The sequence below is a fragment of the Exophiala aquamarina genome (genome assembly GCF_000709125.1).
Source record: "Exophiala aquamarina CBS 119918 chromosome Unknown aczIA-supercont1.6, whole genome shotgun sequence".
In the NCBI taxonomy this organism is placed as follows: domain Eukaryota; kingdom Fungi; phylum Ascomycota; class Eurotiomycetes; order Chaetothyriales; family Herpotrichiellaceae; genus Exophiala; species Exophiala aquamarina.
The window spans coordinates 1352559-1373639 of NW_013550582.1; the positions used below are offsets into that span (position 1 = coordinate 1352559).

The 21081-nt window shown below is 50.7% G+C and overlaps 7 protein-coding genes across 7 annotated transcripts; 4 read left to right on the top strand and 3 right to left on the bottom strand.

Moving 5' to 3' along the window:
• Positions 1-203: 203 nt before the first annotated feature.
• On the bottom strand, positions 204-1374 carry A1O9_07846 (high-affinity iron transporter; the record flags this gene model as incomplete). Its single annotated transcript, XM_013403401.1, has 2 exons — positions 204-1157; positions 1225-1374. The coding sequence occupies 2 exons, from the start codon at positions 1372-1374 to the stop codon at positions 204-206; spliced, it is 1104 nt and encodes a 367-aa protein (XP_013258855.1).
• Positions 1375-3384: 2010 nt separating this feature from the next.
• On the top strand, positions 3385-5623 carry A1O9_07847 (uncharacterized protein; the record flags this gene model as incomplete). The annotated part of the gene is made up of 5 exons (XM_013403402.1): positions 3385-3732; positions 3780-3996; positions 4050-4543; positions 4598-5032; positions 5207-5623. The coding sequence occupies 5 exons, from the start codon at positions 3385-3387 to the stop codon at positions 5621-5623; spliced, it is 1911 nt and encodes a 636-aa protein (XP_013258856.1).
• A 650-nt stretch (positions 5624-6273) lies between these two features.
• Positions 6274-8130, bottom strand: A1O9_07848 (uncharacterized protein; the record flags this gene model as incomplete). The annotated part of the gene is made up of 1 exon (XM_013403403.1): positions 6274-8130. The coding sequence occupies one exon, from the start codon at positions 8128-8130 to the stop codon at positions 6274-6276; it is 1857 nt and encodes a 618-aa protein (XP_013258857.1).
• A 636-nt stretch (positions 8131-8766) lies between these two features.
• Positions 8767-10518, top strand: A1O9_07849 (uncharacterized protein; the record flags this gene model as incomplete). Its single annotated transcript, XM_013403404.1, has 2 exons — positions 8767-10108; positions 10184-10518. The coding sequence occupies 2 exons, from the start codon at positions 8767-8769 to the stop codon at positions 10516-10518; spliced, it is 1677 nt and encodes a 558-aa protein (XP_013258858.1).
• Positions 10519-11827: 1309 nt separating this feature from the next.
• Positions 11828-14053, top strand: A1O9_07850 (CNT family concentrative nucleoside transporter; the record flags this gene model as incomplete). Its single annotated transcript, XM_013403405.1, has 4 exons — positions 11828-12348; positions 12407-13510; positions 13566-13807; positions 13863-14053. 4 exons carry the CDS (start codon positions 11828-11830, stop codon positions 14051-14053), a joined length of 2058 nt encoding a protein of 685 aa, XP_013258859.1.
• Positions 14054-15237: 1184 nt separating this feature from the next.
• A1O9_07851 (uncharacterized protein) lies at positions 15238-16693 on the top strand (the record flags this gene model as incomplete). Its single annotated transcript, XM_013403406.1, has 2 exons — positions 15238-16182; positions 16250-16693. The coding sequence occupies 2 exons, from the start codon at positions 15238-15240 to the stop codon at positions 16691-16693; spliced, it is 1389 nt and encodes a 462-aa protein (XP_013258860.1).
• A 531-nt stretch (positions 16694-17224) lies between these two features.
• Positions 17225-18358, bottom strand: A1O9_07852 (uncharacterized protein; the record flags this gene model as incomplete). Its single annotated transcript, XM_013403407.1, has 1 exon — positions 17225-18358. The coding sequence occupies one exon, from the start codon at positions 18356-18358 to the stop codon at positions 17225-17227; it is 1134 nt and encodes a 377-aa protein (XP_013258861.1).
• Positions 18359-21081: the final 2723 nt, after the last annotated feature.

The window sequence follows — 21081 nt, forward strand, 5'->3', positions numbered from 1 at the left end:
CCGGTTGACAAACATCTGAGATATAGTGCGCGCACTGGTGTCCCTTCCACCAGGATGTGGGACGTGGCTCTCGCAAGCCCTCCTAACCCTTTCTCCTTCGTGCCATCCTCATCTGAATCTCCTCGATGACGGAACGCAACATCTTGACTCGACTCCTCAGAAGTCTTCAGCCAGTGCAGAGCATTGACTACTTCGAACCCATTTTATACCCTGGGGGGTACTTCAGTAGCCTTTGTGCCATGTACATGCTTCTCTGAAGGGCCAACGCTCCCATCGCTAGTCTCATCGTCGCTTCCCTTTCTCGCAGGCGCTGAGGTATTGGAAGCCCTGGCCTTACCCCATGGATAGCGGCCTTTGGTCTCTTTGAATCGCAACAAGACGAATGCAACAATGACACAAATCCAGAAGACATTGTATCCGATCACGCTGCCGTATGTGGCACTGTTCTGCCATCCAAAAAGGGCATTGAAAATACCCCAGCCGCCGCCACCATTCAACTCAGGATTGCAGCAGTTGATGTGCCACACACTACGCCGGATGTCATAGGAGCCTGGGCCTGATCCATTCTCGGCAGCGTCGCCTCCAGTTGCTTTGTTCCAATTATCTGCCTCCAGATACCAAATGCCTCGCGAGAACAAGCCAGCGGCAACAAGGTAGAGGAAGCAAGTGCTGACAATGAGGAAGATTTGAAGTGGAGCCATGTTGCCACTCTTGTAGATGATGAAGCCGACCGCGATTCCAGCTGCAAGCCCACAGATGGTTGCCAACGGGATGGAAGAGGCCGGTAAGCCCAAACTGACGCCACCAACAAAGACAATGGCTTCTAGGCCTTCTCGAAGAATCGTGATGAAGGGTAGCAGAAACATGGCATACTTCTCACACCATGCCTTGAAGCGACTGCCGAGCCTGGCGTTGCTGTTGTCCTTCGCTTCCAGCGCTTTGGCCAGCTTCAGCCGCCATTTCGCCTGCATCTTGGAGATACGCAAGAGGGCAGCACCAACCAGGGCGATGATGAGCGATGCGACTATCCCGAATACACCTTCCCAGATGTATTCGGCCTTTTGCCAGCTATTCTTCCCGATGCCGTAGAAGGCGCCAATGAGGCCGCATCCTACGACCAAGCAGATCAAGAAACCTATAAGTGTGCCCCACCAAATCTGTATTCATCCAGAGGTAAGTGAAGGTTCCCATCAAAGAACGAACGTCTGTCAAAGGCGCACCCACCTGGTTGCGGAGTTTCTTGTATACTGTTTTGTCTCGATCTGGGCCTAGTTGTTGCTTCAGGAACGAGAGCAACACAGACACAATAATACTTGTCTCAAGCGTTTCCCTGAAGACGATGAAGAAGACAGGGACGGCGAAGACGTTCACCATCGTGAATAATAGAATCCAACAAACAGGCTCGACAGCGAGACAACTTGGTTTTCCGCTTCGCCTGGCACAGCAACAGTGGGTGTGCAAAGTGTGACAATGGCTAGGAAACTGCCTCTTAAGAAAGTTAGAGGAGCGACGAGTGGGAGGGACTTAGATCAGATAAGATATTCAGAGCCGGGAAGCAAGGCTTAAACAGGAGGGGAATATGTCACCTTAGGTGGGGTCTTGGCCAGGGAATTCCAACGCGACCGGCAGCCAAACTTTGGTCGAACAAGTGAGGACTGATCTAGGCCGCAAATAAAGCCGAAACACCTCAAGTTTTCTAGAAAAGAAAAAAATCATCATATGCTAACTTGGACCAGTTGTCAGTCCACCGCCGATGTCGCTCTTCTGGATACGAGAACCGTGTTGGGACCATACGATCGACAGCTTGGAGGACCTCCTTCCTCATGGCGGCTACCTCGTGCGAGTTGACAAAATCCATCATGCGCCAGTAATCTCCCGAATTGGAGGGATATGCACATCAAAAGCTGCAAGCCTACCTTGCTGTCCCATCAGGCGTACGGAAGCTTCACTGCTACGGCGATCTGCGGTTTAGAATTGTTACGGGCTGACCACCAGTGCCGAATAGACGGGCATCAGCAACAAGGTGCAGTCCTGCCCACAGAAAAAGCTAATCCTTTGAACGATCAGTCAAATCACATCCTACAACACCATGCTTCCTTCATGCACCTATCCCACACTCGCTTGGGTTTTACATGGCTCCTACGACCGCGAGTAGGTCGGCCCGGATAGAGGAAGGGGGGTTTATGCAGCTTGGGCCCCAGTTTTCTTGTTCCAGACGTTACTTGGTACTAATGCTTAGCTCTCGCTTGGACCATTCTCCTAAATGCTTGGACCGGGCGTTGATGTTGCTTGACTTTTCACAAGGCGCACGGGAACTACGCACTGTAGTAAGTCGCGCTCTCCGAGGACAATCTTCAATTCGCGCGAAGAAAGGTTCATCATCCGTCCATTCAATGAAGTACGGATAAGAATTTTCAAGAGGACGGCAAATACGAGATACAAAGTCATGGTTGGAGTTTGACAGATTTTATCAGATAACAAAAACGTGGGTGGGGAGCTGCATTCGCTAATGTTGTGCTGATTGGGCCTAGATGGCCTAGATTAGATCAGATGTTTGGGAGAAAACTTTTATCTGATCTTCATACGTGCACATACATATCCATCACACCACTCACTCTTTGGCCCAGCACCCACCAGGGCACTGGCGCTACTCCGTACGGAGTACGGATACGGAGGACGGATAATCAACCACCAACATCAAACCCAAGAGACCATGTCTCTACGCGCCGAGTCCATGATCGAGCTCAAGCCACTTCCGGTTGCTTCACGCCCAAACTCCACACACAGCACAGATCGAGGTCTCCATCCCAGCCGATTTCCCTCACTCAGAAATCACGCTTTAGCCAAGACGTTTGGCAACCGCCTTGGTCTTTCCAATGATCCAGCTTGCAGATCCAAACATCCACCAGGTTCGCTTACTGGAAACCTACATCATGGGAACATCCCACATGTAAGCATGCTACCAGCATCAATTGGCCACTGCAAACTGGATTGTTCCCCACCCTGGCAGTAGTGCGGTACATTCCATCAGTTCCTCTCGGTAGCACAGTCATTGAAATCTGCTGTGCGATGGCCATCTCCTCCTGATCGAGACCTTGCTCACATGATAATCTAATCTCATCGTCAGACTCTTGCAGCACGCTCCACACCGGAGCTGTATCGGACCTCGTGTCAAGCAGAACGACCGCAGTCAAACGACGGTCTAGTATTTTCGACAACCACCGAGTTCTGTATGCAGGTCAGGGAAAAGTTCGCCTCGCTAGCTCAAACCCCGTCTCAAAGATCTTATCTGATCACGGTAACCATCATTGTTCTGTTGTCTCCTCTCTCCATCAGCACGTTTTCTTGCGAAGTGTCTCCTTCATCTGAGAAGGAGAAGGCATAATGGCACTCTCCCTCTCCAGTTTCCTTACGGCGAGTATCCTCCTCTTGACCTCGTTTGTTGCCGCAGAAACACGCACCTACGATTTTTCCATTGGTTGGGTAATTAGAAACCCTGATGGACAGAAAGACCGACCAGTAATCGGTATCAATGGCGAATGGCCAATTCCCAAAATCGAGGTTAACATCGGTGACCGGCTGGTGGTGAATGTGAAGAATGACCTGGGAAACCAGTCAACTTCGCTTCACTGGCATGGCATGTATCAGAACGGCACAAACCACATGGATGGAGTCGCTCAAGGAACCCAGTGTCAGATTGCTCCTGGGGCTTCATTCACTTATAACTTCACAGTAAGCTCGTACCAGCAGTCAATCCTGGCCATGCTGACCAGCTCTAGATTAACCAGCCTGGGACGTATTGGTACCACTCTCATGTTGGTGGACAATATCCCGACGGACTTCGCGGTCCTCTCATTGTTCATGACCCAAAGAACCCATATGAAGACCAATTCGATGAAGAACTGATTTTGACCTTGTCGGACTGGTACCATGAGCAGATGCCACCTTTGATCGCCAAATTCCTGAGTGTCACCAACCCTACCGGCGCCGAACCAGGTAAGCAGAATCCCGTCGAAATCCCAATTCGAGCCCTTTGCTTACGTTCTCAGTACCTCAATCTGCCTTAATGAATGATACCCAGGGTCTACAAATTCTAATCCAACCTGGCAAGACATATTTCCTACGTATTGTCAACATGGCTGCTTTTGCAGCACAATACTTCTGGATCGATGGGCATACCTTTCGTATCATTGAAGTTGATGGTGTCTATCATGAGCCTGCAGAGGCTAGCTTGCTCTACATCACAGCTGCGCAGCGCTATGGTGTCCTCCTGACAACTAGGACTGAGACGGATGTCAATTTTGCCATTATGGGTTCCATGGACCAGGATCTTTTCGATCAGATCCCGGATGGCCTCAACCCAAATGTCACATCGTATCTGGTCTACGACGACTCATTGCCGATGCCAGAGGCGGCTGAAATTGCAGAGTTTGAACCATTTGATGACATGGAACTCGTTCCTACGGATGGCGAGGAACTATTACCCGATCCGGATCTTGTCGTCCAGCTAGATGTCTTGATGGACAATCTGGGTGATGGTGCCGTATGTGCTGATATCTCCCTATATACTCTTCAGGTTTGACTGATCACCTCTTAGAACTACGCTTTCTTCAGCGGCATCACCTATGTCGCTCCCAAGGTTCCTTCGCTGTATACGGCACTTAGCGCTGGAGAATTTGCCACCAATGCAAGTGTCTACGGGACCAACACCAACTCTTTCGTCCTGGATCACCACAGCGTCGTGGAGATTGTTCTTAACAACCAGGACCCCGGTAAACATCCTTTCCATCTGCACGGCCACGCGTTCCAGACAATCCTCCGTGGCGAGGAAGAATCGGGAGACTTCGACCCAGAATCCGTAGCCAATGGCTCGGTGGTGTATCCCACCACGCCCATGCGACGAGATGTCATCCTTGTCAGGCCAAATGGCCATATCGTCATGCGTTTCAGGGCCGATAATCCTGGTGTCTGGGTCTTCCATTGCCACATCGAGTGGCATGTTGATTCTGGACTGATTATGACTTTCGTCGAGGTATGTTTCATGTGCTGTCATGCTTGATCTTCCTCTTCTCCTTCTCTCTACTACAAACCCGACTTCCTTCGAATCATGACGTTTCCTTCCTCCTCTCCCGCACAACCCCCAAACCAAAGCAACTCGCCCAGCTTCTCTTCGTCCACTAACCTCCCATGTTCCCCTCAATTCCAGGCCCCACTCGTCCTCCAAGAAACCCTCACCATCCCAGAAGACCACTTCGCCGCGTGCGCAGCCGTCTCACCGCCGGTACCCACGATCGGCAACGCCGCCGCCAACACGGAGGACTACCTCGACCTTACAGGCCAGAACATGCCTTCAGGACCGCTCCCCAGCGGATTCAAGGCCAAGGGCATCGTAGCACTAACCTTCAGCATCATCGCCGGCTTACTCGGCGTCGCTGTCATCGCCTGGTACGGTTTCGGCGAGATGAGCCAGATCGAAAAGGATAGGCAAGTCTCCCACGTTCAGCATATCGCTGCGGATCGGGGCGTGGTGAGTAGATCCAACACCGACGCGTCTGGTCTCCTCGCTGGGGATGCTGCGAATGGTGGTGCCGCGAGCGACACGATCAGCTCCGTCGCGAGATAAGAGGTGCATTGGGGCGGTGGTACTCATTCATGTGGAAGCTCGACCCCGCTGTGAATCGTGATTGCTGTGAGTCTCGAAGACGCTTCATTCTCTCCATCCCTTCGAGTCGGGACGAGATGAGATGAGGGGAGGATGAGAGAGAGATGAGCCACGCCGCTGCCGCCCCAGTGCATAACCATGCATGCAATACAATGAAATGGCCTTGAATAATTCGTTTTACATTAGTCAACCTCCTTGCGACGGAGGGAATCAGGGAGCGAGGGGCCAACGGGCTTATCAAGGGTGTCGCTCTGAGTCCAAGCCGCATAATGCCCTTCCTGTTCTCGTGTCACTTCCTACCTGTCTATCATACTTTACTATACCTCTACTAGTTTTAACTTCTCGGATACCCTCCTAGAAGAGATGAAATAAGATGGCATAAATTAGGTCGATAAATACCTTTGTTATTTTCTTCTTGCATGTAGACAGATATGCGTGTGTGTGTGTGTGAGATCTGTGTATTTATCTATATATCTGTCTACTAAGCTGTCTAGGTAGTGTTGCGGTCTAATATCTTGAGGAATCCGTTGACAACAAGGCGAGTGCCCGCTGTCTCGTACTTTACTTGTCCCCATTTCTAGAGTCCATCCCAGCCAGTCAATGGCGAACGTTCACCATCGTCCGCTCTTGAGACGGAAGCGGCTCATCCATATCCTCTCATCAGCCTGGCGCTCGAGCGCCCGCCTCATTGCCTTGGAGTACTCCTCCTCTCGCTCCTTCTGCTTCTGCTCCTCTCCCAGGAACTCATCGTCCTCGATTTCGCTCACCATTTGTTGATGGTCGACGCGTTGGGTCTTGGTCGTTACGATCCCGACACGTTCCCCGGTCCAGATCAACAGATCGCCGTCTCCGCGCATTCCGTACTCCGAGTCATGGGTCGTGAGAGGGACGATTTTCCGCGCGACTTGGTCGCCGGAGATGGAGGCCATATTCGAGACGGGTCGTGCGAGATCGAAGTTGTTGATGTTCCATTTCCTGACCAGGCTGCGGCCATCTCGCTCCACCCATTTGAGTCCGCCTTCGCTGTCTGAGTAGACGATCTTCGTTCCGTGGGTGGAAACCGAGAGAAGCTTGGATCTTGCCGCGTCTTGTCGGTTTTTGTAGCTGAAAAGAGCTTCTGCATCTCCACCATCGGAGTTCTGTTTGAGATGGGGTAGTGAGTAGAGCTCTAGGGAGCCGCGTCCACGGTATTCTCCACACGCGACGAGGGTAGATGTGTTGGAAAGACTGGGTGAAGATCCTGCGGCGCGGTGGGGTATGGACGCCAATCCTGAGAGGCTGGCAGAAGAATGAATCACATATTGGAGGCGTGGGAAGTAGCGACGGTCAAATGACAGGATGCTGGGGAAACGGCCGCCCGTGAGGATCTCGTTTTCGGCGTGGTGGAGGATTGCTAGTGGGCCGGGCTCGACGCGAGCATATGCCATCCAATGTGGATTTTGGAGTCTGTGGGATGGTTTCCAGCTAGGCGAACCAGGCGCCCAGATCGATGGACCAGGACTCGCTGCGAAGGGTGAGGTTATGCCAAATTGAGAAGGCAGGAGGGCAGAATCGTCGGTCAAATTCGGCAAGAGCGCTGTAGAGGCGCCAGGAGTGGCTGGGATTTCCTCAACGCGGTCGTCGAGCTTGTGTTCAAGAGGCTTCACCGGGGCCCGCGGGTCCAGGATATGTAAGCTCCATTGCGTGCCAACTGTGAGGGGAAGCTCAATATCGCTGGTCTGTGACAAGGCTGTTATCGGCCATGCGTATTTCGATCGTGAGACGACTTGCAGTGTGTTGAGATCCACTTCGTTCAAGACATTGCCAACGGCGATGAATGATTTCTGCTGTGCTGTGACGGAACCCACGGAGTCAATCACGAACGACTCGACGGTATTGGTACATGGAGTCGATAGTAGGGCCGGCTTGCTTCTTCCAAGTTCTCGAAAGTACCTTTTCCCATTGACCTCTTCGCGGAGATCCCAAATTCGTAGACTGTGGTCTTCGAGATAGCCGACTAGCTTGGAGGAATGATCTATAGTTGAGATACCTCGAATCTCCTCGTGGTCGCTGCGGCCAGCAGTAAGCCACTCCGTAGTCAGCGGTGCATGCCTTGCTTTGAATTCTGAATACCAGTCAACAGCTTCACCAGCCGCAGAGAGATCCCATTTATTAGCTGCCTGAGCCCTTCGACTTGCATGGGTCTGTGGTTCTGGACGAATGGATTCTCCGTTGGGTATAGAAGAAGGAGGTTCCATGGGTTCATCGGAGAGCGAAAGACTCTTCAAAGCTCCAGCCAACGAGCTGAGTATGTCCTTCTCCCGCATCATGGATGCACTGGGGGACTTCTCAAAGCATTTGTAACGCCATAACGTGTTGGCACGTGCAGATTTGGACAAGAAACTGCATGTTTCTTGGACAGAAATTAAGTCTTCAACTTCAAGGCAGTCAAGGATGTCAACCAAGATCTCTTCCGGTAGGTCTTCCATTCTTGGATTGCAGGTGGATCAAGGATATTGTTGGAATTAATCATGAGTAGGAAGTGGCACTCTGGTCTCGAGTGATAGGAATCATGTACTAATCACCTTCAGGCCTTACATTCGGGTTTTCAGTGACTCCATGTGTAGATGAACCAAGTCAGGCCATGGCGCATCTACACTAGGGCACTGGTCAACGGAATAGGAGTTCAATGTACGCGGATGGGCAGCACAGGCAACAAACAACACCGCAAGGCTGGCATGAGGGATACTAGGAAATACATCGAAATCCATGGATGTCTCCGAGGAAGGCAACTCGGTGACCACGTGGCTACCCAGCATAACCTCGGCATACGTACCCGTCTGGTTCATGTTGCCAAGTCTATGACGCAAGGCACGTGCAAAGCCTGAATTGTCACCAACTGAAACGTTCGCGGCAGTCGTGATCTAACTGGCCTGCACTTCCAACATACACTCCTTGAGGATTTGCTCTCAGCACCAGCCGTGCCTCCTGCAATCGGGCGACTATACGCTCTTACCTATACATTTTCTGATTACCATAGGAAGTTACGCTTGATAGCAATGGCTCCGCCGAGCTCGACCGCAAGAAGAGGCCCGAGTGTTCTGGTACACCAACCCCCCCCCATTATGTCTTCACCATTGTATGATTACACTGCTAATATCGAGCTTGAGCAGGTGCCGGAATCCCGTGAAGGGAGACCTAGTCCAAAGCGACAGGCTTCGCGACTGATTACAGTTGACAACGTTCTACAATATGCCTCCGATATTCCATCTATGCAGAAGAGACAGCCGCAGAGACCTCGAACCTTTCGGACGGGCTCAGGCAAGCCTGTAGACCCTCGACTTACTGGCCGATTCGCTGCTCCGCACATCCCCTCCCGCTCAACCAAAACCTCGGAAAAACTGGTCCTTCTCCCGGAGGCTGTAGAGGAGGAGGACGAGAAGGGCGACTTTGGTCCTGGTGGGGACACAGGCCCGCCCAAGGATGATGAGGCTTTCAGGAAACTGGGGAGGGAGGGAGTCAAGAGTTATGCTGAGAGATTACCTAAATCAAGGCGGACTGAGAAAGAACTGCCAAGAGTAACAGCATACTGTACCGCTCAAGCATACAAGTTGGCAAATGTTGCTGCTTTTGTCCGCCAACGGCACGGCGCACGAGCAAAACTCTACGACGACTGCTTGTACTGTGCATATCATCTACCTTTACTGCCCGGATCAGAGGGCTACAGGATTCGGAGCAGCCCCCCCGTCAAGAGTGCTAAAGGCGGGACTGTGTTGGATGAAGTTATAGAACGCAGTGAGCAGCGCAATTATCGACAACCATATTATGCCGAAGAAGAAGAACAGCATTCCGTTAGAGGACACTATACCCCAGAAGAGCAACCAGTGGAGACGAATGATGAAGAACAGAGAATTGATCCACCACGAATCAATGGGCATCGACGTGACAGCAACAATTCACAAAGGTCTAATAGCCCTTCAGGCCCAACACCCTTTGATGCATATCGGTTTGCAGAGATGTATGTCTTTCGCTATGGCGTGGTTGTCTTCTGGAATTTCAGTGAACGACAAGAGAAAGATGTTTTGGCCGATTTTGCGTTTGCAACACTTGTTGATCCTGACACGAACATTGCTGCGCCAACTATTCTGACGACGAATCCAATGGAAGAGGAAGATTTCGAGACAGAGGAATTCCATTTCGAGTACAACAACGACATTGCCCGGCCACGAGTATACAACGACATGATCACGTTACGGAATGGTGATCACATGATCAAGCTGGCGATCAGCCATGCCATTGCACAAAGTACCAAACTGAGCTTCTTTGAGGAAGCAATGGCAGCACAGATGGAAGCAGCTAAAGACGTTCCGGGCCGCTTGGCAAAGACGGGAGAGCTGGGTATGAAAAGAGAAGAGGTCATCAAACTACTTGGAGGCCTCTTCAAAAGTCGCGTCGATGTCAATTTGTGTAAGTTGTATTTTTTTTTTTTTGGCAACCCCGGTATTTGTCAAGTGAGGGCTAGCTAACTCGTGTGGTCTATAGCATCGAATGTGCTTGATGTACCGAACTTGATCTGGGATTCCGAGCCGACCCTACATCCGTTGTACACAGCAGTGCGCGAGTACCTGGAAATCAAGCCCCGGATCCAGGTGCTCAATGAACGCTGCCGAGTATTTCTCGACCTGGCCGAAGTGTTGTCAGACTACATTTCTGATAACAAGATGTCCAGGATCACCTGGATTATCATAGTGCTTATTGGCATATCTATCCTCGTGACTTGCTCGGAAGTATTCCTACGTTTTGGGATTCTCAGCACGCGAGGTGGTGCTAAGCTACCACAGCAGATGCAAGGATTGAGCATGAGTAGCGAGCTGTGAGTGGCATTCACCCTGTCCGAGACTAAGCGTGGGTGGAGTTGCAGTAATATTTCTAGGTAGCGAGGCGTTCAGAGAGAGGGTGGACTCGACTGTTTTCTACTTTAATACTAGGGATGCACATGGTGGACACAAACCTTGCTCTTGCTTACCTGGTGCTCTGGGAGTCCTGGACACACGAACATTCCACGCTTGCTTCGATATCCGTGCTCCGCTCAGTAAGAACTTAAAAGGGGTCCATAGTTTCACGGGGGCCCTGGCTGGAGCCGAGGTTACGCAGGCGCACTGGTCTTTGACTGGATAGTGGCAAAGAGGTCGATTTGCGAGTCGTAAAATGTGAGCTCGAGTTGCCCTGTTCAACTCCACAGGAGCAGTTGAACGAAGGCCCAGACAGAACTCTAAAGACAGTGGGGTCGACGGAGGCGACCGAAGGTGACATGGATATGAAAGTGAAAGATAGCGACTGCAGGACAAGTAAGGGCGATGATTCGAGGTTCGAGGCGAAGATACAATAGCAATCAATCTAGTCCTGCAAGGCCTCATCTCTGGGTTGCATCGACGGGGAGCGCGAGGGGCGGGCAGCTTCGGTCCCGTGACTTTGGCGGCGTCAGGGAGGGCGACAAGCCAGATGCGGTTAGAGCGTCCAGCTTATCTCTAACCCTAATCTTGGCATGGACTGCCCAGCTTCCTTGTTCGGCCAGCGTTGCACTGAAATCTTATCCCCACTTCACACCAGTGGCGGCGACAGCGAAACGACCTGGTAACATCTCTCTGCTTGTACTCTGAAGCCCGCGTCGATCCATCCAATCACTTGGTCGGGAGCATGGCGCGGTTAAGCTGATCGACGGTCGCTCAACTCTGAGCCGGGGTACTCACCCAATCGCACTACATACTCCACGTCAATGGCTTGTCCACAATTCGAATCTCTCGGGGCATCCATCTCTCTGTCTCCCAAAAGTTTCACACAATGTCGAATCTCCACGCGAAGAGCTCCTCCTCCCGTGAAGCGAATACTTGCTTGCATCTGCGGCGAGGCGGCATCTGTATCTGCATGGACAAGGGTGAGCCCTTGCTCGGAGCTCCATCCTCTTTCGCGACTTTCCACTGATAACCACTGCGCCTGTGGACGCTCACCAGCCGGGGTTCAAGTATTATTATAAAGTAATATCCTCTCGTGCCTCTCCACAATGTCTCCATGGTTGATCACACTCGTCGCTTTTGTTCCTGTTCTCCTCATTGCCCTGTCCTTCCTCCGCTCCACTGTGTTGTCTAAGTATTTGGACGATAGACACGAGAAGAGACATTGACAATCATGGCCTCACATCAGGACAACATCGGCCCCAAGGACGTCCCTACCAAGGACGTCGTCACTGAGCCGTCTCACCCAGTCGACGGTCACGGAGAAACTGGTGAGCGCCGACACACTCACCACGACATCCCAGACCATGGCCACAACTTGTCCATGCAGAAGAGCGTAGACGAGAACCCTGACCTCGCCCTACACTACTCTCACGAGCATCAGCATAAGCACTTGCACCACAATCGTGCTTCGCTCGTTGGCCGACATGATGAAGTGCTCTACTCTGAAGGCACTACCTACGACAAACCCCATATTGACAGCAAAGGCCCGCAAGATTATGTTCACCATCAACTCCGTGACCCCCACAATGAGAAATCAGAGTTTCATGGGGATGCTGAAAAGGGCGCTCTGGAAGAGCCGACTAGGTTGGAGTCCAGTGGTTCGGAAGATGACGGACAGAAACATCGTATCTCTAGGAATTACTCCAAGTACAAGATCTTCGTCCACTTGTTTATTTGGCTGTTGTTCACTGGGTGGGTGTCTAACTATCAGTTATACGCGATTTCAGGTTGCTAATATCATATTCTCTAGATGGTGGATTGCGGGTCTGGTTATGCACCGATACGACTTGGGATGGCTGATCCCGTTCCTCCTGTACCTTGCCATCACACTGAGGATTATCTTCCTCTGGGTACCCATTACGATCATCACGAAGCCAATGCACTTTGTATGGAATAACACGGTGGTGAAAGGGGTGTCCTTCATTCCCGAGAAATTCCGCATCTGGCTCGCTGCAGCCGGTGCCATTGCTGTAATCCTTCTAGGCGCCTTTGTGTCCGAAGAATCCGCAGATAACACTCGAGGAAATCGGGCCATTTCTCTTCTTGGATTGGCAGTCCTACTCGTTGTCCTCTATGCCACCTCGCGAGACCGTCGCAGGATTCGCTGGCACACAGTTATTGGTGGCATGCTGACGCAGTTCGTCATTGCCGTCTTCGTTCTCCGAACGAAGGCAGGATACGATATCTTCAACTTCATCTCTTTCTTGGCCCGTTCTCTCCTCGGATTTGCCGACCAAGGTACAGCATTCTTGACCGCCGACTCTGTCACTCAATTGCACTGGTTTTTGACTGGCGTGGTACCTCCCATCATCTTCTTCGTGGCTCTGGTCCAGGTCTTGTACTATATCGGAGTCATCCAGTGGTTCATTGGCAAGTTCGCAGTTTTCTTCTTCTGGAGCTTGCGAGTCTCTGGTGCAGAAGCCGTTGTTGCTGCCGCATCTCCTTTCATTGGTCAGGGTGAATCTGCCATGTTGATTCGACCTTTCGTGGCTCACTTGACTCTTGCTGAAATCCACCAAGTCATGTGCTCTGGGTTTGCCACCATTGCCGGCTCTGTTTTGGTGGCATACATTGGCTTGGGTCTCAACCCTCAAGCCCTGGTGTCTTCATGTATTATGTCCATCCCAGCCTCATTGGCTGTGTCCAAGATGAGATATCCAGAGACAGAAGAAACCATCACTTCCGGACGTGTTGTCATCCCCGACGATGATGAACACCGCGCGACCAATGCCCTCCACGCTTTTGCCAATGGCGCTTGGCTCGGTATCAAGATCGCCGGTATGATTGTGGCAACACTTCTCTGCATTATTGCGTTGATCGGCCTTATCAATGGACTCCTTGGCTGGTGGGGAAGGTAAGTCTCGTTTAGTATTTCTTAAATTGGAAGCATAACTGACGATCACTCTTAGATATATCAACATCACCAAGGATGGCGAGGCCTATCTTACTCTCCAATTGATCCTTGGATACATCTGTTATCCAGTTGCGTTCCTGCTTGGCGTTCCAAGACCCGATCTGCAGCGTGTTGGTGAACTCATCGGTGTCAAGGTCATTGCCAATGAGTTTGTTGCCTACCTATCCCTCACCACAGAGGAACAATACATCAATATGAGCCCACGTTCCAAGCTCATTGCCACCTATGCACTATGCGGTAAGTCCTTTCTTCCACATTACATCCACAATCACATACTGATCTCAATCTTCAGGTTTCGGCAATCTTGGTTCCCTTGGCACTCAAATTGGTGTGCTATCTCAAATCGCACCTTCGCGGTCTGGTGACGTTTCACGCGTTGCCCTTTCTGCTTTATTTTCGGGTGTCCTTGCGACCCTTACTTCAGCTTCAATTGCCGGCATGCTGGTCACTGACCAGGTTACCTTGGTCAATGAGTCAAGCTAAACACTTTCCATCCGCCCACAGAACTACTTTTGTCCTCCGTTAGCACCCAAATCCCCGTTAGGAGAGAAAAGCAATGATCGCGAAAGAGAAACTGCGAAGTGAGATGAGATATGATTAAAAACCCTGCGCCCTGTTTGGAGTGTCTGCCTTTTAGCGCGACTAACTCACAGTCTTTGATATCCCGGCGCCCAGCTTGAATGTTACGGAGAGAGATTTCGCCAATGAGTAGACTTATCATCTCAATATGTAATGGCTCAATGATCCACCATCTCACAGATTTGCACTTTGGGGAAGCGAGGGCTTCTCCCCTATGTTTGCAGTAGCCGTCTTCTACCGGACTAACTCAAAGTCGAGACGCCCTACCTTCAATATTTTATGGGATAATGAGTTTAATGGAGAGATCTCAGCATCTTCACTCAAAGACCGAAATTTATTAATTCAGTTGTTACCCACCGTGTTGCCATTTGCATCTGTCGCTTCTCGGCTCTCGACTTGGTTTTGTCACGCCTTCGATCTCTCTCTCCCCACGTGCCATCTGCCCCGATTCCCCTTCCGGGCTGTGAAGTTTCCTTCATGTTGGGCAATCCAATTTAGCGCAAGATTTAGCGTAGGATTTTGATGGGGCCTGCAACAGGTGTCGACAAGCGGGTCTTTTGCTATGAGTCTTGCATGTACTGTACACGAAACCAGGCTAAGTCTCCACTGTCGAAGAACAATCGTTTCTCGGTTCTTATTCCAATTCCCCTATCGATGACCGGAACTTTAGGGTGCCAGACCGTGAAGTCTGTCCATACGCACTGTCTCCAGGGAAAGGGTAGGGCACAGCATTATTCAAATTGCCCCAGCATCTCTCACATCAAGTAAATTGCCATTCGCTTAGCCGGCTGCTCATTCGCGGGAGACTTGTACAAGTCAAATGGCCCAAATATCGCAATAAGCAAGTCACCCAGCCTGGTGTTCCTCTCGCCCTTTTGAGACTGGTGGTTGCCTTGCAGAGTGACAGCCCTAGAAGGCGCGTCACTACGCGAAATCCGACAAATGCTGGCTGGGTTGCCTTAGCCTAGAGGCTAATTGGGGTGGTGTGGAGGCAGACGAGAGGAAAGCACAGCCTTGTCACAAGAATTACTGCACCCAGTTATCCTCATCTCCTCGTCACTCAGGTGTAAATTCTGAATGCAACAATCATGAGTTCTCTTCATCAGTTTTTTGTGCAGGTTGGGCAGAGGGACAAGGTCTTGGCATCGCTGCAAACCTCAACGACAAAAACATTGGAGGTTAGCGAGATATGGCAAAGTGAGGCTGATCCCAAGAAGCTTCGGACCGTACATCGGACGGTCTCGCAACCTGCCATATCTAAATGGTTACTTGAGACTCGAAACGATGGGGCAAGTTCTCGAGACGACAAGTGTCTTCTGCGCATCGTGTGGGTCACGAAGTATAAGGTCCACGATGTGGCACCCGCAGCTATTGCTGAAGTTGCGAAAGCTTTTGAGTTGGAGTTGGCTCAAGAGTACGCTGCGCTGTGTAACAGAGGTGTGGGAAGTCTACCGGAAACCACGTGTGGTACGCGGTCATATTTCTTCTGTAACGGTCGAAAGATTGCGCTCAGCTGGTCTCGGGAACGTGGCTCGATGACCAAGAATGCCATATGCATTGCCGAAGGGTTGAAGATCCAAACAATGCGAGAGTCTCTTGACTACGGTTTCGTTCAAGACCAAGCTTCTGACGAAATGGTAGTTGGGCTTCTCAGTGCTGTCTTGCTAAGTAGGGAGATTGACACAACACTAAAGGCTCTGAAGCAGAAGATCAGGGAGGTCGAGATTCGTACCGGTTACCACGAGTGGCAGACCCGCAGTGCGAATCCCGCCTTGGGTGATCTTGAGAGCCTTTCGGCAAAGATGATTGGATGTGAGACCAGAAATGCCACAATGATCAGAAAGATGGAGGTGCTTCGCCAATTGATCGCCTTCATTTCTCAGCAACTTGTTGAGACTCGAGATAGCGGTTGCCACGACGGCAGCGTTCAACGGCAGCTCGAGTTGAATCTGGAGATACTTGTTCGTACCACGAACATCCATCACCTAGACGCGAACGTTTGTGCGGTACGAACAAAAGCGCAGTTGACGGCGGTAAGTCTCGTTGCTTAACTACAATCATATCTCGTATCTTTCCGATTTGATTGACCGAACAATCCAGTTATTCCACATCATCGCCCAGAACGATGTCGTACTCAGCCATGAGATTTCAAAAGACTCTCGACTCCTGGCTTTAGCCGCCCAAAGAGACTCGTCCAGTATGAAGTGCCTCGCAGTCGTGGCAATGTTTTTCCTTCCTGGAACATTCGTGTCCTCGCTGTTTGCAATGCCACTCTTCGATTGGCAGGAACCGAACCTGGAGATATGGCAAAGTCGAGCGATATGGGGCCCAAGGCTGATGACGTTTGCTACCGTGACAATCCCGCTCATGCTTTTAACTTTCGCTGTGTGGGGATTCTGGATTTTTAAGCAGGGAATGCAAAGACGCAGGCAGCGGAAGGAGGCTGATGTTCATTTGAGAGGAACTCTGAAACACACAGAGCTCATGAGACTGGGTGAGCTGAGGATGTCGAGTTCGTCCTCCTCGATCCTTCTAGACAGCTGATCTGAGATGTCACCCGTAGGCTGGATATTCATTCCGATAACGAATGTCAGGATGACCCGGGTCCTCCGTTCGTTTTATACTCACAACCACGTCTCTGGGGTCAGAAGAAGGGGAAGAAGGGAAACTGGATCTCTGGCTCGGTAAGAATCTAGCAGCAGGGCTTACCATTTCAAATCTACGATTGGGCTAATTCTAATGTACGCCTCACTTTTTGGCATCGCAATACCTCGTACTATTCAAAGTATTCAAGCAGGGGAAACTGGGAGCAAGTGCTCCGTAGATTTTCATTGCCAGAATTTGCTACTTGTGTCTGTGTGGCATGCAAAACTCCTCCCTATAACCGATATGTCCAATTGACGAGCCAAATTTACGATAGGTCCTTGCTTTTCTTTTGGCCTCTTAAAGTAATCGATTCAAGGCCCTTTATGACGCCTCCGTTCCTCCATATATCAGAGCAGAGAAAGCCTCATAGGAATATTTCGTTACTAAACATTCCGTCATGTTGCATGATAAATTTTCGGTTTCGTGATTTTAGGCGATCACAGTGTCGTATTGATAGCAGAATGGACCGCCTGTCGTGCTCAGCAGCGTTTTCACTTGGGTCGGGTTAAGCTGGAAGTAGCCCCAATCAGGAAGGATCGATTCGAGAGTGACGACCTCACTTGGAGGAGTGTTCAATGCGGTACCGGTACTGCCATCAAGTTGTTGTGCACGATCAGGGTAATTCGCCTGCCAGCTGGTATACACTTTGTCGATCATTGTATGCAATGGATACCAAACTGGATCTTGTGCCGAAACATGGATGCTGTTCATCTGGCCGCCGATGCTGAAGTGTGCGCCTGAGTGAATTCCCAGGCTACTACTACCGATGACCCCATTAAGAAGAAGCTCGAAGTGCGAGGCATTGTCGGCGTGTGCTGCAGCGACCAGTTGTGCACTGTTGGTGTAGGTTTGTGAGACATGTGCGTTAAGATCGCGCATCAGACAAATAGGATTGTATGCGTACGCATCAGCCGGTAGGACACCTGTTGTAAGTTGAGTCGGGTCGATAAATTTCAATGGGGCAATCATGTTGGCGAATGGCCCTGTTGTGACGCAACCACCACCGGTGCCGTGTGGAATCACAAGTTCAGTCCCAAGAGTAATTGGTCCGCTGTCAACGTAGAGACCATCTCCGGACATGGAGTAATCAGAGCCATCAAAGATGGGAAAACTGTGAGGGTCAGAAGAAGTGGCTGCAAAATCCCAGTAGGGAAATCTGCCGCTGTAGCCGCAAGTGTGACGAAGGTCGGTCTCGTATAGCCAGAGAAAATAGCGATGCCAAGTCAAGAAGAAGGCATCGAGGTGAACATATTGTGTTCTACCAACATGAATGACGGCATAATCCATGTAGCGACTGGTAGCAGCGGGATACTGCGCTGGATCAAGCTGTGACGGCTGTGCCATCAAGCATTTGACTGCGTCGGTATATAATTTGCGCTCCCATGGCGCCATGCTATTGAAGTCGACCCGTATTCTCGCCTTATCTGGAGTGCATATCTCATACTCCCAGTCGGACCACGGGTTCGCATTAGAGGTGCGAAGGTTCCTCCATGGTGCAGCAGACACGATAGAAGATGAGACCAGGGCGACAGCCGCAAGGAAAGGCACCAGCGAACGAGGCATGCCCACCTTTTGGGGAGACAAATGATGAAGGGGCAGGTGTTAGCTTGTTGCAAACTCACAAACCTGCAGAGAAGACGGTTTTGCGAAGCGAGAGTGGGGAGGAAGAAAGCAGAATATAGTGCTCATGCAAAGCCAGCTCAGCTCAGCTCAGCTGAAAGCGACCGCTTCGGACATTAAATACGAAACAAGTTCAGGATGGCGATCGGGACGGGCTCATACGTCAACTAGAACAGGATGCTCACCTTCTGGAGCTCGACACAGCCGTTGCTACGAAGAGTCAGCCGTGCGCTGGACATTTTAGAAGAAATTATTGGTGGAAGGGTGTGGTTTGCATGAAGCAAGAACATGAGAGCGTGGTGAACATGATGGAGGTGTCGAGAGTGAAGGACGAGATTCTAAATTGGGCGGCGGGAAGGTCATTAATTAGCTTCAGGCTGTGCGAGCACGAGCGACGTTGTTTGGTGGGCTTGGAGAATTGAGGGAAGGAGGGGCTTGGCAAGATGCTACTTAGGCCGAATATGGTTGGTATAATAAAGCTTAACTCCTCGTTAATACGAGCTTGACGAGGCTTGGCCGCCTTGTACTGGGGGATTTGATGTTCGGTATCTTATCAATGGACTCTGTCCCACCGCCTGGCGACTGCATCTAGCCTCCATCGACTTTTCGAAGCTGGACTGCAGGAACCATTGCCTCACATGAGACCTGGCTACAGGTGCATCTGTGACCCTGCACATTGGCTGGCTGGAGTTTCACTGCAGCGGCTCAGGCCATCGAATTTGTCCTGGTGTGCAAATCTGCAGGAATATCGGCTTTTCAGCTGACACAACAGAGAACAAGTGCTCCTCATAGAGTGCCTTACATGGATTCCTCATCCCCCGGGCCTGTGGCAGGTGAGCTCCCATAGCTGTCGAGCAATCAAGATAAAAATCGTCCGTAACCTCAAGGTTCAACAACCTGGCGCTGGGTCCCAGCTGTCAAGTCCACCTCAATTTTCGCCCAGTGGCAGCTGTACAACTCCACCACGATCAAATTCAAATTGACAATTAAGCCTCTATTTAGTGTCCCGTGTCTTCCTCTCGTACGGTGTATCCGGATGGAAAACAATCTATTCGTATCGGTCTCGATTTCTGGCAATGAGATATTCATGTCCTTTGCGGGAAAATACGATGCCAGAGATCCTCGCGCTAGAGCTGGCAAATTGCAGAGAAGACGTAGCCAGAGAGGTCCCGCGTTACTCCATGCACCAAACCCTCGGAGTGCAATTGACATTGCGACTCATCTCTCTTCTTGGTACTAGAGGGCAGCACCTACCTCTCCGCTCCAGGAATTGCTGCTAAGCTTCGTCTCTGTGCGTTTGGCGCGGATTGCCATCTGGTCAAAACTGAACTTCGGTCCTTCGTGATCTTATTAGGCTCACATGAACCTTTTTTGGGTGTGTTCATCTCTACTCTTTCTGAAGCGGTGTCCCACTCAGATCAGGGGAATAAATGACAGTCTCAGATGGAATGCTTGGAGAAGAAGTGCTCTTTGGAAAGAATGCCAAGACTCCTTCTGCAAGTCGCTAGTTAATTTCCATGTAACACGACCATACACTTTGTGGAGGTTGCCGGGTGAACGAACAACGTGCTTGCAGCTCCGACATCATTCTCTGTGCAACTCAAGGAGGCGCACAAAGTGCAGTTCCTGGTAACGAAATGATGGATGTTAGAGCCTATTTCTTACACATTGAATTCAAGTTGCAACTACGATGAGATTGAAAACGGTCCTTGGGAGAAAATCCCTGCTCCTGTCATTCCTTTCTACTTTGAGCATGTTGTTGCTTTACTTCGGGTTGTGCCAACTCTGGTCTCCACTGAGTAAATCAAAGTACCGAACCGGCTCCTGAACACTCCGCTAGATCAGGGGCCATCAATTGAGAGATAAGGGAATCGAGTGTTTGATGGCAAGTTCTCATATAGGCTGGGCGCAACAATGTCGAGTCTCGGTCCCACATCGACTTGCCCCGCACAAGTTCGGCTCGGCCAGTTTGCAATGACTGATTTGCTGATAGTGAAAGCTGGAAAACGGCTTCATTTCGGGATTTCCCCGGTTAGAGCTGGAACTGTATATCACGAAAAGGTTTTCGACATAGGAAAGGGAAAAGTTCAGTCCGATCATGCTTGCCATTGCAAGCCTTATCCGCCGTGGGAGCGGCAAGGGTGTAGGTTCGCCCGATTCAGCGAGGTATCGTGGACCAAGAAAGCAACCGTATCCTAATCTATACAGAAAGTCATGGAAAGTACGAGTGATATTGGTTCTGAGGCCACATTTATGTTGCCAAGCTCATCATTAACGGGATCTGCGCCAGTCCCGAAGCAGACTAACGTAGGCATGTCACGTGCCATAGGTGGAAGGATTTCCTCGCACGTGACATAATCAATCAAAGAAACTTTGGACAATTAATACATCACCAAGTTGTCAACGTGGCGAGAACAAGGCGGCCGCACAATGATTCGCGGGACTTAAGCTTCAGTGTTTTCTCCTGAGTATTGAATGCTTTGGCAAGCAATGACTTGCAAACTTCCGATATTGAGCGTGCGAACACTGAACACTCACCGCCCCCACATTATGGTTTTCAAGTCGTTACAAGGAAAGTGGGGGTTTTCTCCGGCAATTGATCCGTGCTGGCTCAACCAAACCCCTCCATTGCGGCCCCAGAACTCCACGTCAAGCTTGTCGATGGG